This window comes from Podarcis erhardii (genome assembly GCF_964252035.2).
Source record: "Podarcis erhardii genome assembly, chromosome: 10".
In the NCBI taxonomy this organism is placed as follows: domain Eukaryota; kingdom Metazoa; phylum Chordata; class Lepidosauria; order Squamata; family Lacertidae; genus Podarcis; species Podarcis erhardii.
Window position 1 is genome coordinate 38,032,457 of NC_138500.1, and position 13,485 is coordinate 38,045,941.

Consider the following 13,485-nt stretch of genomic DNA (forward strand, 5'->3'; position numbering starts at 1 on the left):
AAATGGCTGGAAGTCGCACTGGTACCGTCCACTTCTACGTCCGCAGCCATCCGGGTACTACGCAGGCTGTTTGCAACCCACGGGCTCCCTGACACTCTCGTCTCAGACAACGGGACTGCATTTACATCAGGAGAATTTCAAACCTTCACAGTGCAGAACGCCATCCGCCACATCCGTTCGGCGCCATTCCACCCTGCCACCAATGGCCAAGCAGAACGCATGGTGCGGACCACCAAGGACACCCTTCGCCGCATGACGCAAGGGGATTGGGAGTACCGCCTTGCCACATTCCTTCTAGCACAGCACAGCACCCCCAGCTCAACGACTGGCCGGAGCCCCGCTGAACTACTAATGGGTCGGCGCCTTGCAATCAGATTGGACCGCCTTCACCCCGATAGAGCTCAGGATGAGGTAGTGGTGGGGGAAGGCAGGAACCCCCGGACCTTCGAGGCCCAGGACCCAGTGTACGCAAAGAATTTTGGGGCAGGCCCTGCATGGGTACCTGCCACAGTCACCAGGGTCACGGGCCCCGTGTCGTACGAGGTGCTAACAGATGGGGGGCAATGCTGGCGCCGCCACTGCGACCAGATACGGCGACGATTCCCGGGAGAAAACCAGGAGGAGGAGGACAGGTCAGAGGAGTCCCAAGGGAACAGTGGGGCAGTGAGGCCCATAGAGCAGCAGGGGCAAGCAGGAGAGGCAGAATCAGTAAATACAGAGAGGACCCGCGAGGCCGAAAGGACACCGGAACCAGAACCACGACTGAGCGAGCCGGTTGCGCCAGACCAAACAGCCCCATCCTTGGAACACGAGCCAGAACCTGAACCCCGGACCAGGGAACACCCCAGGCCGCAACGCACACGTAGGCCACCGGCGTACCTTGAGGACTATGAATGCGACCTTCCGGGCAGGACTGGAACTTAGAGGGGAGGGGTGTTATGTACTGAGTTGAATAGGATCCAAACTGCAGCAGTCTGATTGGTCCTAGAACAATAGGCTCCAAAAGGCAGCAGTCTGATTGGTCCTAGAACAATAGGATTCAGAATGCAGCAGTCTGATTGGTCCTAGAACAATGCAGCAGTATGATTGGTTAGCAGGAACCACCCAATCATGCTCCAGATAGAAGTGAATCCACAACCTGATTGGCCTACAGTAGAATCCTGGAATTAGCCAATCATGTGCAGCCCATTGTGTAAATAATGTATATAAAGCAGATACTTTGAGGGGACATTCATTCATTCCTCCTCACCACTATGAGCTGAATAAAGAGCATGAAATCACTTTGCGACTCTGAGTATATTTCAGTTTTGATTCTTAGAAACGAAAGGAGAGGAGGAAAGTTTATGTGTTTAACTTCTTGGGGGAAAATAGACCTCAGGAAAAACTTGGAAGCTTAGTAGGTCCCTGATTTTCCTTGTTAATAATGTGATCTGGTCAGGAACATGGAATCATGACTGGAATAACCCCAATTCACCTTATTCGGCACGCACACAGAACTTACACAGACCCCTAAAATATTTTTTATCACTTCATCCAAAGATCACATAGCAGTTCACAACATAAAAATATAACATTAGAACACAGAATACATAACAAAACAATCAAAAGCAAACCAATAAGCAGCCCCCACAAACATATTTAAAGGGCCGTGTAATGTTGATCAGCCAAAGGCCTGGTAACAGAGAAATGTTTTCTCCCAACACCTGAAGATATGTGATAAAGGTGCCAGGCAAGTTTCCCTGGGGAGAGCATTCCACTAATGTGGAGCCACCACAGAAAAGATCTGTTTTTGTTGTGCCATCTTCAGGCCCTCATGGAGGAAGCACACCAAGAAAGGCCTCAGATGATGATTACAGGGTCAGGGTTGGTTCATATGGGGAGAGGCGGTCTAGGTTCTGTTTTTTAAAAAATTACTTTTTTATTCAAAATTAAAACAAAACATATTATCCAGAAACATATCATCCTTATTTTCCCCCTTTTTTCCTCTCTCCCCCTCCCTCCCCCCACAGAATTCACCCCCCAACTTCCCTCTGTTCCAGTCTTTGATTTCTCTAAAGATGTTGTTTTCTGCATGTTACACGGTTGTATAGATCCTCAAACTATTTAGGTAATAATTATCAATAAAAAGTTTGTGAAAGTTTATTCAAAACCAGCCAAGGAGTCCAGTTCGCTTTGTTGCATCTTCAAATACTTTGTAAAGAGTTCCCATTCATCTTTAAAGTCACAGTTATCCTTGTCCCGTAGCTTGTATTTGTTTTGCCAGTTCTGCATAGTCCATCAATTTTTCTTGCCATGATTCTTTAGTTGGGGTTTCTTCAGTCTTCCATCCTTGTGCTATTAAAACTCTTGCGGCCGTTGTCGCATACATGAGAGGCAGTCTAGGTTGTGGTTCGAGGACCCGATCCCTGCATAGTGAAATGAAGACACGAGGACAAGTAATATAAGGTTAATGGGCAAGAAAAGGCCACAACTTTATTGATTACAGCAAGTGAAAAGGTATTGGCTTAGGCATTGGATCACGTGACTTGACTCCACCCACTCGGAGAGGGGTGAGTCTGAAAAGGGGGGTTTATTCACCAGTAGGTGGAGCCCGTTGATGCTAATCCAACTATAAGCTCTCCCCTGATGTCACCGAGGGTCGTGCCATGGCCCCCCGCCACACAGGCATCGGACAGGATCCCTTTAACGGAATACCCAAATACGCCAGATTCCTTTAACGGAATACCCAAAAATTGAAGGCGTAGGCGATGGCCACACCTAGCCCTTCCACACACCGCAACATATTCCAATGCCTAACCTACCCACCAATACCACAAAAGTTGTGACGGTTGCTACGAGGTAGGCGGAAAAACCACAAAGCCTAATGCCAAATGGAAAAATTCCTACCAGGCCCCCCGGGCATCCAGGGTGACCAACCTAAGATCCATAGCAAGGCCAAAAGAGAAATTGGAACCCTGAGCCCTAAGGGAGTGGAGGGTGGGTGACTCGCGACGGGACGACGAAAAGTGAGGCCGTGTGGCTGGCGCAGCAACAAGTTAAGTTGCTGTCCATGCTCCCTTCTAGCCTCCTGGTTGGCCGCCTGCCCGTGGGCGTGGTGCGCCAGCCAGGTGAGTGGGCTAACGCCCCCTGCTTGAGGCTGGGATCGGATCCCGCCCACAACCCCTCCCCTCTCTTGAAGGAGGAGAGTCTTTCTTTACCAAGTTCTTTGTATTTGCAGCTTTGCAAGCACTGTTTTGGTTCTTTGCTGAAATTCTGAACAAATGTTCATTCAAACAGTTGGGGGGGGGGATTAAAAAACAACAAGCCAGCAAATGATTTATTAACTCAGTCCTTCATTCAATTTATTTCAGTATATTGAGAATACAGAAAGTTTTACAATTCCATTAAAAAAAAACAGCCCACCACCAACAACCATTTGGATTTTATTTTATTTTTGCAATATGTTACTAATTTATATACTCTGTTGCCAGCTTTCTCCAGAGAAAACAATCTAGCATGTATGAGAAAGAAAGCTTTACTGAAAAGAAAAATTAAAGTGAATTTTAAAGAAGAGTGGGTTAATGTACAATTTTATAAATTTGTAGAGTTATGGAACAGAAAATAAGCTGATATTGTTGTGTTCCAGGGAGTATGTGCCATCTACTGGTAAAATAGGATTCTGAAATTATTTCCAATCTGTTTTGGATACTTACTACGTAAACCAAAGAGCTATTCTAAGTCTCCCAGACATGTAGGTATACAAAGTGGGATGCTTTTGTCAGAAACCACACATTTAATCTTGTAGGGTGACCCCTGCCCAATATCTTAAGGTGTCAAGTTTCATGAAAACTGCAGGTTATCTGCCAAGTTTGGGTTGCAAAGATACATTGGTTTTTAAGTATGTGAACCTAGAGTGGTTGGTTACAGCAGCAAGATGGTGAATGATATATCCTGCTGTAAAAAGTACTAATTTGTATGTGATATGGATATTTTACATTTCCTCTGAGCCAACAGAAAAAGTCTTCCCATCACACATTCTGCCTGCATTTAGTGAATAATGCTTTCTTACTGACACATTCTTGCTCCAACCTCACCAGAGACTCCCAGGCCTTTAATATAAGTCCAGGTAACTTGAATATATGGCAAATTATAATAAAAATCGACATTGCATACCGATACCACATTACTGCTTTAATATGTGTGTGTCTCCTAGGTAGAGATTGGAACAGTAGTACCATCTGTAACTCGAGAGATTTATTTACCTTCTCCACTGCCAGAAGAACCCGAAGAAGAAGCATCCACACCTAAGCTTATTGATGGCTCTTCACCTCATGGACCAGGAGTTCTTGGTCCCCATACACATGAAGGTTTGTAAGAGAGAGTTGAGGGACATGATTTTGGCTTTCTGCTTAGTCTAGATTTGGGCCTATAATTCCACACAAGCTAAGGAGCCTTTTCATCAGGGCATATGTAATGCAGTTTTCTATACAGGTTTGCAGTATGCAGACTTGCCTCCTTACCATCTAGACTTCTTAAATTATCTAGTGATGAGGGGGTGGGGGAGGCACCGTTGCGCTGCTATAACTACCACCAGTAGATGGAAAGAAGTATGGGAATGAATCTGCGTTCTTCCCACAGTAGTTATCAGGTTTATGAGTGTGTGGACATTCAAGAGTGACAGATAAATTGGGCAATCTAATCTGTTTTCTTCCAGTTTTGAAAAGCAAATTGCTGATTTTGTGTCATTTTGCCAGTTATGGTAGAAGCTGAGCTGAGTTGAGCCAAGCAGTGAGATATCAGTTGATAAAGAAAAGGAAATAACTAAAGCCTCCTCCCCAAAACACAACATTGATCCCTCCTATAAGTCAAACAAGCCTTAAAGCTTAGTTGTATGTTAATTAAAATAATGTCACTAACTTTTAGGTTAATTAGTATAATTATACTAGTACTTCCTCCCTGGGCAATGTGGTTGAGAGTGTGGTGGCTAAATAGCTGCAGGGACGGGGTGAGCTCCGTTGTTCGGTCCCAGCTCCTGCCAACCTAGCAGTTCGAAAGCACATAAAACTGCAAGTAGATAAATAGGTACCGCTCCGGCAGGAAGGTAAATGGTTTTCTGTGCGCTGCTCTAGTTCGCCAGAAGCAGCTTAGTCATGCTGGCCACATCCCGGAAGCTGTACGCTGGCTCCCTCCGCCAATAAAGTGAGATGAGCTCCACAACCCCAGAGTCGGCTATGACTGGACCTAATGGTCAGGGTCCCTTTACCTTTTAGACTTGTAAGAAACAGATTCTAGTCTGGTTTCAGGCCCAGAACAATTTGGCCCTTTCCATGTAACCTCCTTAGTCCCACTCACGTGACCTTATTGGTCCCCGCCTACATAACCTCCTTGACCACAGGTTGCCTCACACCAGGTTCAGGGGCGACCAGTCACTGCTCAGGGACAGTAAGGGGAAAGAGACCAGCAGAAACAAGGGCAGTGGAGTAAATGGGGCTTTAGGTCTCGAGCAACATGGGAGGTGGGAGGCCCTGAATTCCTTACTTCTGGAAAACACTCCAAATCCCACTAAAAAGAATCCAGTAACGTTAACCAGTAATGTTAAATATTGCTTTCCAGTCTATTCTAAACACCCACATTAACAGCATTAGACATATAAAATGGCGTCATTTTGCACCATTATGTTCTATTTTCTATAAATATTTGTGATGTTTCTCAATCCCACCTCCTTTTTCAGAAGGCAATAGGGAAATGCAGAGCTCTTCCCAATTCCACACACCTGTTAATGAAGCCCTTTCATAAATTGGTTTAAATGCTTTAGATCATTTTCTTATGTTCATTCAGCAGTAGTTTGATGTTTTATTTAATAATCTACAGCTTTCAAGCAGTTTTTCCTCAAGGGTTGGTTGAAGCCTTTCCTGATGTCATTGTTCTGCATGAAAGATGCTAATTAAAAACAATTCTAAGGAAATTGAGGTCTCATGGGGGGGGGGACCAATTTCCTCAAATATCAAAAAAGCATGCTGGATACCAAACTAAATGTATGCAGGTTTATTAAGTTTTAAAGGGAAGACACAGATCCTGGAGGTAGAATATAAAATGAAGATATCTTCCTGACTATGACTTGAGAAATCTAGTAGGGACAAAATGCTCCATTATTCATAAGAGTATTTCCTATAAAACATTACAGATGTAGTGAATCACTAGGATTATTCAAGCAGCAATTTTAATATCCAGACCAATCTAATATACAAGGGAATCCACTTGGTTTGATTACACTGAGTCTTTGAAAGCTGTTGGTTTTGAACAGCCACATTGCCTCCAATAATAAATCCACTTAATAACTTCTTGTGTGTTTGTTTCATTTAATTGTAAATTTACAAAAGCGTGGTTTGTAACATTTAAAATAAATATTAAGGGCAAAAAAATGGAGCATTGATATTGTACACATCTTTGCATGTGCACCTAGTTGTGAATGGCGTAACACAAAGTGCATGAAATATTCAATATAATGTTTCCCAATATCTGAAAAATATCACTATGCATTACTCCACAAATTGTGTAAATGTGGAACTTTTATCAAAAGTGCATGACTGGTGATTATTCTGCTACACTAAGAGGAAAGTTATTCATGAGAACTCAGATACCTACACCTGAGCCTAAGCCTAGAACAACTAGAATAAAAGGAGCCAAATGCTTTTCAAAATCTCAAACAGAACCATAAACTGGTTCAGCAAGATACTTAGACCGTGTGGCTCTGTAGGATGGTATGGCTCTGTGTGAATTTTTACAAGTGTATAGCTAAGTGAATGGTTTCTTCTTTCATGTTTTAGGCCTCCCAACTTGTCTTCTGTGTATGTGCCTAAGTACTTCTGTCTACTGTGATGATCGTGAACTCGAAGATCTTCCCCCCTTGCCGAAGGAAACCACACATTTCTACTCTCGCTATAACAGAATCAAAAGGGTCAACAGGGATGACTTTGCTAACCTAAGTATGGATGACTTTACTATTGGTTACTACACTTTATTTTATTGCACGCTATGCAAAGTACTTTCTCATGCTGAAAGATAAGTGCATAGTAGCATACATCTTCTGGACATAACAACATATTGTGAACTATAATTTGGAACTATTTGCATCCAAAGAATGGTGATTGTCTATTCTCCCCACCCCCACCCCTGGTGTTGGTCTTTAAAAGCAGGCAGAAATGCTATAATTATTTTCCCTGCTTTGGTGTCCCTGACTAGGCAACTTAAAAAGGATTGACTTGACTTCAAATTTTATATCTGAAATTGATGAAGATGCCTTCAGGAAACTACCACAACTTCAGGAACTGATACTTCGAGATAACAAGATAAGGCAGCTTCCAGAATTACCACCAACCTTGATATTCATTGATATTAGTAACAACAGGCTTGGTCGCAAAGGAATCAAGCAAGAAGCATTTAAAGTGAGTTCTGTATTTAACTGCTAATTTGAAAAAAAATCCCTTAATTTGACTAATAAAAATAGCCATTATAGGAACAGGAGGGAGTTCTCTCATAAAGTGATGTGGGATAGTTATTCCAGTGCAAAACAACGTGGTGGCAGAGGCATAATTCCTAAGGTCAGTGTAGAAAGGATCATGAGCCATGGATTAGGCACATATTATTTTCCTCTTATTTACAGTGGTACCTCGGGTTACATATGCTTCAGGTTACATACGCTTCAGGTTACAGACTCCGCTAACCCAGAAATAGTGCTTCAGCTTAAGAACTTTGCTTCAGGATGAGAACAGAAATTGTGCTCTGGCGGTGTGGCAGCAGCGGGAGGCTCCATTAGCTAAAGTGGTGCTTCAGGTTAAGAACAGTTTCAGGTTAAGTACGGACCTCCGGAACGAATTAAGTACTTAACCCGAGGTACCACTGTATTTTATTTCATAAAAGTTGTGCACTGCTTGATTGTGAAAAAGCTCCAAGCAGTTTATAAATATAAAACAATAACATTATCAGTAAAAACAACCAAAACATTTTTTTAAATCAAAATTTGCCACTAGCATGTATTTTTAAGCAACCTGTGCCATGCACATATACATCAAAACTGATACAGAAGCCATATTTTTGTACTCAAATTTAATACTCAAATGGAAAAAATACCTTGCATGAAGTCACTGTCAGAGTAAGGTGGCAGTTGTATGGCAGCATGGTATGATTCTGTCTTCCGTGCTCTGAGAACAACGGGGAAATTGTGCAGTAATAAAGAGAGAGCTGCAGTGAGGTCAAGCTCAGTCTTATGGCCTGAAGTAGCCAGGCTTTGCAAACTTGAAAACAAGCAAATAAAACCACTAAGCCGATTGTTCCACACAACTGGAGCTTTGACATTCATTGAATCTCTAAAAAGAATCAATCTTGGTACAGATGTTTAAAATGATTGGCTGAATTTAAGTGTCTGTACTCATGTGCGGCTCAGAACGAGAACAAAGAAATCACTTCTTTTAAAAATAATAATAATAATAATAGTTTGTTTTCTTCAGGATATGTTTGACTTGCACCACCTTTACATCACTGATAACAACTTGGATCATATCCCACTTCCACTCCCTGAAAGCCTCCAGTCTCTTCATCTGCAGGTGGGCTAAAACAATCAATAAATTCTTTTGGATATAGTGTTGACTGGATAAGAAGTGTGCCAAATTTCATACAAATAGGTTCAGGGGCTTTCGTGCTAGGAAGAACTAAATATTATTTCCTTTTGTTAGAAGTTGGACCCATTGGTTACAAAGGTGCTCTCTCTCCCCCTCCGCATCCTTGAGCTTTTCTTAAATTTGGAGACATAAATTACATATGTATACACAAAAAGTATCAGGTGTTATAACAATAATTGAACAACAAACCAACAACACCAGAACTGGCTTATGAATATAAAGAACTATTTTACTGGAATAAATATACCCTCATAAACCAACTAGACAATGGGCAAACTAAAGTGCAATGTGCATAACCAAGCCTGTACTAGCTGTACTGGTTATGTATGCAATAAATATGTCATAACACAGCTGGAACAAATAGTCGTTCACTGGAAGCACAATGCAATAAATGTAGGAGCGGTTGCCAGAAGGCGTTCTTCAAGTGGTTAGCTGGAAACGCAAAGCCAAATGATCAATTGAAGCCAAATAGATGACACCTGCTCTCCGGATATTATCCAGGTTTTGCAGCAAGCTTCATCAGTCCATGATGCTAATCACTCAACACAGTTCGCTCAAGACAAAAGGTACTCACAGGCACAGCTTACATATGGTCTTGCAAAGCTGCTTCCCTCCACCCCCCATAGCACGGGGATTGTGGACAATGGTAAAATCATGTCCTCTGATAGCAAGCTAGACCTGTCAGTCACAACAGAGTTCCTCCTCTCTGGTCTCTCTAATACTAATCTTCTCCCTCTTCCCATCCTCCCAACATAGTGGGTAAGGTTAGACACATCGGGCCACATCCAGCGCTTCAGCTTTCCTGACGCAACAGACATCAGTGTGTGCAGTATAGCTTCCTTTCCCCATCCTGTCACCCTCCGACCTTCCCACAAAATCAGCTTGGAGGCGGGGAGGACACCCCCCCCCAGAGCAGATTCCGGTATATGCAAGAGGTGGAGAGAAAATGGAGGTCCTATTGCACCAGTGGAACCACATACATGGAGCATTGGATAAAACCAATATCTGGTTGCAGCAGATATTTGTCTGCAGCATTTGATGTCTAGATATCTAAGGTGCCACAAAATAATAATTATATTATTTATACCTTGCCCATGTGGCTGGGTTTCCCCAGTCACTCTGGGCAGCTTACAACATATCTTAAAAAATATATATATAAAAACATCAAGCGTTAGAAACCTCCTGATACAGGGCTGCCTTCAGTTTATGTAATTCTTTATCTCCTTGACATCTGAAGGGAGGGCGTTCCACAGGGAGGGCACCACTACTGAGAAGGCCCTCTGCCCGGTTCCCTGTAACTTCGCTTCTCGGAGTGAGGGAACGGAACTAGCAGAAGACCCTCGGAGGAGGATCTCAGGGTGTGGGCTGAGTGATGGGGATGCTCCTTCAGGTATACTGGGCCGAAGCCATTTAGGGCTTTAAGGGTCAGTACCAACACTTTGAATTGTGCTCTGAAATGTACTGGGAGCCAGGGAAGATCCTTTAGGACCAGTGTTATATGGTCCTGGCCGCTATTCCCAGTCACCAGTCTAGCTGCCACATTCTGGATTAGTTGTATTTTCCAAGTCACCTTCAAATATAGCCTCATGTAGAGCGCATTGCAGTAGTCCAAGCAGGAGATAACCAAGGCCTGCACCACTCTGGCGAGACTGTCTGTGGGCAAGTAGGGTCTCAGCCTGCATACCAGATGGGGCTGGTAGACAGCTGCCTTGAACACCAAATTGACTTGCACCTCCATGGACAGTTGTGAGTTCTGGTTGCCCCTGGTCTTTCAGGGACACAGCCACCCCATTTAGGACCAGGGAGTCCCCCACATCCGCCCGCCCCTTGTCCCCTCAAAACAGTACTTCTGTCTTGTCATGATTGAAACTAAACCAGTCAGCCGCCATCCATCTGTCAACTGCCTCCAGACACTCAGAGCTCCCTGCTCTTATTATTCAGAGTTCTTATTACTTCAGAGTTCCCTGCTCTTTTTATTATTGATTCAGTTTCTCATCTGACCTTCATCACAAAGTCCTAGGGCTTTGACATGTGCCTCTTTGATATCCCACTTCACCTCTAAAAACCCCAAAATTCCTCTGAGGCACCCTGCTTGGCCCCAGGATCTATCCAAATCCAGTGCACCCTACTACTAATTATTAGGTTATTGTTGACAAACTGACATTTAAATTGGAATTTAAATACTGGCTTTAATAAATCTTTTGTTTTCTTTTTAGAACAACAATATACAAGAGATGCATGAAGATACTTTCTGCAAAATGAAGGATTATTCTTACATCCGCAAATCTCTCGAAGACATCAGGCTAGATGGCAATCCCATTAATCTGAGCAAAACCCCTCATGCGTACATGTGTCTACCCCGTCTGCCTGTTGGGAGCCTCTTTTAGGCTTAGGCCATAACGAAAATGTCATGTAACATAATTTCTTTTGCAAGTATGCTTTCTAAAGCAAACTGCTTCAAAAGCCTGTGACAGTATGATATGGTTGTATTGGTGTAAAATAATAAGTAAACAGTTGCAGTCAGTAACGCACAGTGCTGAATACTAATTCATTCTCTATTAAAGTATACCATGCTTCCATATTGTAACCAGTGCATTGTAATCAGTGCAGAATAGCTGACATGATAGCTATGATGAAAGGAGAAGGGAATGAATAAGTATTAGAGAAACTGAATATTAATGATACTTGGTTCATAATTTTATCCACATTAAAATTGTAATAGTAAAGCTATAAGAATTGTATATAAATAGAAAATGACCCATGCTACCTTGTTTTTAATCATATTCTATATGTAAAGCTTTTCCATAATTTTTTTCATAAAAATGTAACAAAAGTCCTGTCTGGATGAAACCAAAGCTCCATATAGGCTAGCGTCCTACTTGCTATAGAGGGCAGCTAGGTGCCAGATCAGGTTATTTTACTAAAACATTAATATTAAAAATAAATATACTCTCTTGTAAAATGTTGAACACTGCTTTGTACTAGAGAGGAAACATGGAAACCGTCCTTATACTGTATAAGTAAAAAAATGTACACCAAGTATGTGTATTGTCTTCACAGTAAGTTTGTGCTAGATAATAGTGAAGAAATAAAATTCCTCACTTCTCTACTAAGCTCACCAACCAACTCAAAGCAACAGTAGAAGACTTCTGTGAAATGATATATTTCAATAGTTCCTGACACTATGGAAATAAGTGCAGAGCAATACCAAGTGCATTGTAGAAACTTTACAGAATGTTTCTGTTCATATATTTTAATACACGAAAGGGGAGAAAACATTCAAATATGAAGCACTCCTTCCTAAGAAACTCTGTCCCCAACATTCGGTCAGTATTTACCTTCTATATATATGGTTTCCTCTCTAGCATCACACTGCCTAATACTTACTTCAAGTGTCTATGACAGTTTAGAAGATACTGTCCTTATTGTCTTGGAAGATGTTTAGTAGGGCCAATTCTGGGGTGGTTTCTAATACTTGCTTAGTTATTTTACATATTTCTCGTATGGCTGTTGTCCATAATAGTTGGATTTTGGGGCACTCGCACCACATGTGGAGGTATGTGCCTGTGGAGGTGCACCCTCTCCAGCATTTTGGTGAGGTTCCTGCCCATTTACATCTCAAAGAACTCATAACCCGCCTACTTTCAGCAGCCAGAAACATAACCAGACACTGGAAGGACCTGTCAGGAGTAAGCATGGACAAATGGTACCAAATAGTATGGGAAACAGCCTTACTAGAAAAATTAACCAATAAACTGAAACTGACACGGAGACAAATAGAAGAAGACACCTTCACCCTGGTATGGCTCCCCTTTATCACATACACAGCCCAGCAAGACAATGACAAAAATCCACCAACAGCATACGAATCAATATGGCTAACCTGATCCAGAACACCAACCCACCCCACTCACACATGAAAACAAAGACCACCACAGCCGATCACAAACAAACAACCACACCCTAGGCCAACCCCAACCTCTCTCACCACCAAAGGAACGCAAGTGAATAGCAGAGAACCTGCACAAGCGATGCTGACACCAAACCCTACATACATTAAGCAAAACAGAAACATCGCCACCCACCCCCACCCATCTTCCCCCCCTCCACCCCTTTTCTTCCTAATGTCTCAACAAATAAAACTGATCTGTAAAAAAATGTTACTGGGGGGGGGGAGAGATAGAGAGACATTGCACATACTTTTGTAAACCAAGAAAATCTTTAATTAAAATACTTTAAAAAAAGAAGAAGAAGATACTGTCCTTAAAACAGAGCAGTGCCTACAGTGGTCAGTTCTTCTGCTTAAATTAGAATTGTCCTGTCCTGGCTGTGACCGGCTCCAATAGACGGAGATTACATGGCAGACAGAAGGAATGTAGCAATTAGTCAGGGTCAGAGCAGATAGATGGCTTGGACTTACTGAAGCAACTGACCTTCCCAAAGCTCTGAGTGTGGCAGTTTGCTCCATCTCATGCTGCCACAAGCCCCTCCCTCCCTGCTTCCCAGAACCAGAATTGGACTGAAATGGACGGAGCAGCGACAGGCTGCACATAGGATTAGTCCCTGATTGCTTGGGGAAAGCTCTGGAGAGGGGAGACTTAGAAGGCTGCAGGGAGGTTGGGACCTTTTCTTGGCAACTGATTCATGGCATAAAACTACCAGGGATGAGCTGCTGTGCTCGTTAGGCCTGACACTCAGCCAAGTCTGTGAAGGTTGTGTTTTTGCTAATAAAGTGTTAACTCCAACTTTGAATGGTGTGATTTATTGCAGACTCGCACTTTGACTGTCTGTATTTTAGGCATTTCCTTTTTTTATTTGTATTATATGC

At 42.7% G+C, this 13,485-nt stretch overlaps 1 protein-coding gene across 3 annotated transcripts in view; it reads left to right on the forward strand.

Annotated features, from left to right (window-relative positions):
• The window catches only part of EPYC (epiphycan), a 30,249-nt gene extending 18,553 nt beyond the window's left edge, over positions 1-11,696 (forward strand). For all 3 annotated transcript variants that reach the window (XM_081878323.1, XM_081878322.1, XM_081878324.1), the window contains exons 3-7: positions 4,193-4,346; positions 6,807-6,965; positions 7,222-7,424; positions 8,487-8,582; positions 10,874-11,696. In XM_081878323.1, the coding sequence (XP_081734449.1) occupies positions 4,193-4,346; positions 6,807-6,965; positions 7,222-7,424; positions 8,487-8,582; positions 10,874-11,044 (783 nt within the window). In that variant the 3' untranslated portion in view covers positions 11,045-11,696. The remainder of the gene's footprint in view (positions 1-4,192; positions 4,347-6,806; positions 6,966-7,221; positions 7,425-8,486; positions 8,583-10,873) is intronic.
• Positions 11,697-13,485: the final 1,789 nt, after the last annotated feature.